Source organism: Vicia villosa, linkage group LG5, assembly GCF_029867415.1.
Source record: "Vicia villosa cultivar HV-30 ecotype Madison, WI linkage group LG5, Vvil1.0, whole genome shotgun sequence".
Classification (NCBI taxonomy): domain Eukaryota; kingdom Viridiplantae; phylum Streptophyta; class Magnoliopsida; order Fabales; family Fabaceae; genus Vicia; species Vicia villosa.
The window spans coordinates 169940248-169944270 of record NC_081184.1 but is presented as its reverse complement, the minus strand read 5'-3'; the positions used below and the strand labels follow the sequence as shown (position 1 = coordinate 169944270).

Genomic DNA, 4023 nt, shown 5'->3' with positions numbered 1-4023 from the left:
AATGTTTGGAAGAGGATCCATCAACATTAATTTTGATCTAACAGCAGAATGTTGATCATTCAAACCCTTCAAGAATCTGATGACCTGATCAAACTATTTGTAACATCAAATTTTGTCAACGACTATACATGATACATCACAATCACATATAAGAATTGGATGAAAATCGTCTAATTCTTGTCATAACATTTTTAATTTCGTGTAATAAGAAGAAATGGAACAATCACCTTGTCTTAGAGTACATATTTCGTATTGAATATCTAAAATTTTGAACACATCACCATGATTAAAACGACCCTTCAGTTCTTTCCATATGCTAGATGCAGTCTCCATTCATAAGTTGCTTTGAGAAATCTCTTATTCAAATGAATTGTTCAACCATGACATGATATCGTGTTGCATCTATCCCAAGCTATTGAATCATGATCTTCACCTGATGGTATTGGCAATGTTCCATTGATGAAATGAAGTTTATTCTTGGATTTTAAAGCCATTGTCATGGAACGGGGCCAAGAATGAAAGTTTTCAGCATTCAATAAAGGAATAACTAAAACAAAGGCTGAATTTATATTATGATGCATGAAGTAAGGGTTGAAGGTATTGTTTTGATATCCTTTTATTAATATTTGAAGAAAAATTGTTTCGATTTGATGGAGCATGACCATTAATGGTGCTCGAAGAACTCTTTATAGACATGGTTGAAGAGAAGAAGGTGAAAAAGAAAACGGGATCAAGATCAATGGAAGGTAAGAGAAAAAGCAGATTGAGATTTGTAAAGAAAATCAAGAAATTGCAACATCAATGGTGAACGCATAGCCACATATCAATGATATCATGTGAAAGTTTACACTATGAACACCATGAAAGAACAATTCAAATACTTTGCATTACAATATCAAAATTGATTTACACAAATATGATTTTTACAATATAATACAATCAATGCTTATAGTAAATTGAATTAGTTATGTCTAATATAACTTCTAACCTTGTAACCTCCTCGTAAGTAACTATTCAAAGTTAGTTATGATTAACTAACTAAGAGTCACATGGTTAGTTAACTTGCTATACAAGTAGCTTTATCAATAAATATTAATTCTTATGTTTAACGTATTAAAAAAATGTGTGTGGATCTATCTCAATCCAATAAAACTAACTTGTAGAGTGAAGATTCTACTCACTTATAGAGTCATATTTGACTAATATATTATTTAATGTGAAGTTCTTAACGCACTTCATTATACTCGAGACTAAACAACTAAAAAGTGAAAATAAATAATAATTAATCCTATAATAAAAACTTCATTGCAGGTGACCCAATAAATCTTATACGAAATTTTGATTGCATATTAAAAAAAAAAATTGATCTAATGACCTAACTCAAGTGTCAAACTATAAAATTGGATTGGCAGGATGTATTAGGTCTCATCACATTTTAAGATGTATCAGATTTATTAAAAAATATATATAATGTTTTTTATACATTAAAAAATTCGTCATTATTATATACTAATAATGATGATACCCTTACTTTTAATATAAGAAAATTTTAACACTGCTAGTTAGTAGGGCTCTAATATTTCCTTGAAGATCATTTTATGTTTATTTATCCATTTGTCTGTGATCATATAAGTAGAATAAAGTAAGTGTGTTTAAACTTTAATCTAAACCTAGCTAGTTGCTATTTAATCATACGTACATCTCACCTTTACCTTTTTAAACTAAAAATTAAAGTGAGAAAGTGGCTTCTCAAGTCACATCCCATGTGGAATTAAATAATAACTACGACTTTCGAATTTCAATGGCTAAAAAGCATCAAATAATTAAAATCGTACTCCTCCTCCTACTACTTTTTCCCTTATTTTCTTGGGGACCTTAGAAAACGAGCTAAATCTTTTTGTATTCTTTTGCCGTATCCGAATAAAAGGAATTTCAAAAAAGAGTGTAAGACAGCTTTTGCATTTTCAATCACACTTTCTCTCATTCAAATCAAAATTAAAAATAAAATTATTAAAAAAATAAATAAAAACCCATCCTAAATTCCCAATCCTTTTCAAACTCACTCCATCAAATTCAAATCAAAGAAAAAAAAAGTCTTTCCTATTTTTCATTCAACCAAGAAAAAAGCTGGCATTTTCCATAAAAAATACATGTTCACTTTTTATAGGTCTTTTCACAATTTTAGCTCCACATTTGTTATTATAGTTGCTTGTCAGCATATCCATTCTTGGAACACAATTACTACTACAAAAAATTAAATTAAAATTTTTAAAACAGATACTTCAAAAAATTATGCAATAAAAATGATATCGAAAAGTGCCAATACTAATACTACGATGACCGGATCAGCCGCAATATCAATAATGATCAAAATCGCGAGAGTTCTTACGTGACCACAACGCGACTGCATCTATTCTTTAAAACTTATAAGTGTGAAAACAAACAAACAAATATAAGTTGAAGAACTAAAATTGAGTAGTAGTAGCAAATGGAATATCATACATTGGAACTGAGTTAGAAAAACTAAACTAAAGTAAACAAAAACATAAATTAATAACAGAGATTAAAAAAAACCAAAAATAATAATAATAAGATAATTATTATTCTTACTATTTTTTTCTCTCTTTTTTTAATATCTCAAAGCCAGTCAGAGAAAAGTGCTTCCCAAATCTCTGTGTAAACTTCAACAATGATCTTGTGATGATGATACGAATTCAGCGACAGAAAGCACTGTAACAGATTCTCCAAATCACTAGGTGAAAATATTTGCTTCTCAACGATCATCTCCACCATGGAAGTTCTAAAGTCACTGTACGGATCACTCGAACGCTTCACCACCGCGAACGTGTCTTTGACTTTTCCGTTCAACGGAAGAACACCCATGTCGGAACTCCGGTCGGGTTTCCGGCGAGAGGTTTTACGGCGGCGGGACTTGGAGGAGTCGGATGAGAGAGACTTTGATGAGAAGAGTGTGTCGGTTTCGTCGTCTTCGTCGGTGCTGTACCACCAGTAGCTATCAAAGTTTGTGTCTTTTGCACATGAATTGAATGGAAAGGTTCTGTTTTTCTTCTTGGTTTGTGTTTGTTTCTTCTTCTTCTTCGTTCTCTTTTTCTTGTTCTTCGTTTTGGTTTTGTTAGTGACGGTTTTTGATGATGCGTTGGTTTTTTCGTAGAAACCTAGGTTGTTGTTGTTGTTGATGTGTTCATCGTTGAATGTAGTGTTGTTTGGTGAAACCGGTGGTGGACATGTTTTTCTGTCGAGTTTAAGGTTGTTGTTGTTGTTATTGCTATTTGCACCGCAGAGAAATGGTGATGATGAACAAGTAGAGATTTTGCGACGAGGAAGAGAATGAGAGAGGGTAAACGACATGTCGTCGATGGTTTTTTGAGAGGGTTTGGGTTTGGAAATGGGGTGAAAGGGTAGTAGAGTTTTGGAGGGGATGTGGTTGTTGGGGGGTGCAAATAGTGGTTTTTCCATAACATCAGATGCATGTTGTCGGGTTTTGCAGGAACCGAATGAGGATCGGAACATGCGAGAGATTCGCATTTTCAGACGGTTTTGGTTTTCCATGAGAGAGAGAGAGGGGGTTTGATTTGAAGACTGAAGAAAATGAAGAGGGAGATATAAATAAATGCATGAAAAACGGAAAGTGGAAGAGTTATTAATGTTAATTAATAATTTGAAAATGAAAAGATAAAGATTAATAATAATTTAGGCAATATTTTTATTATTCTTGTCTTTTTGTTGGTTCTGAATTGGGCAGTGAGTGAATCAATGAGAGAAATTCGATTTTGTAAACAGTGGAAATTGACCTTGTTTCTGTCTTTAATCGTGCGTGCCCACCGCATCGGCTTTTTCTATCTTCTTTTTTACATTTCACCTACCATACAAAAGAGTGTTAAGAAAGATGAGAAATTTTTTGTTAAAAATATAAAATAAGAAATAAAAAAATGATATAGATAAAGGATAAAAATAGTAAAAGAGTTTATAGGTTGAGTATTGAAAGCACCAAAAAATGGTATC

The 4023-nt window shown here is 32.0% G+C and overlaps 1 protein-coding gene across 1 annotated transcript; it reads right to left on the bottom strand.

The window, feature by feature from the left end:
- Positions 1-2401: 2401 nt before the first annotated feature.
- Positions 2402-3604, bottom strand: LOC131608192 (transcription repressor OFP8). The gene has a single exon (XM_058880118.1). It carries the CDS (start codon positions 3568-3570, stop codon positions 2638-2640), a length of 933 nt encoding a protein of 310 aa, XP_058736101.1. The 5' UTR covers positions 3571-3604; the 3' UTR covers positions 2402-2637.
- Positions 3605-4023: the final 419 nt, after the last annotated feature.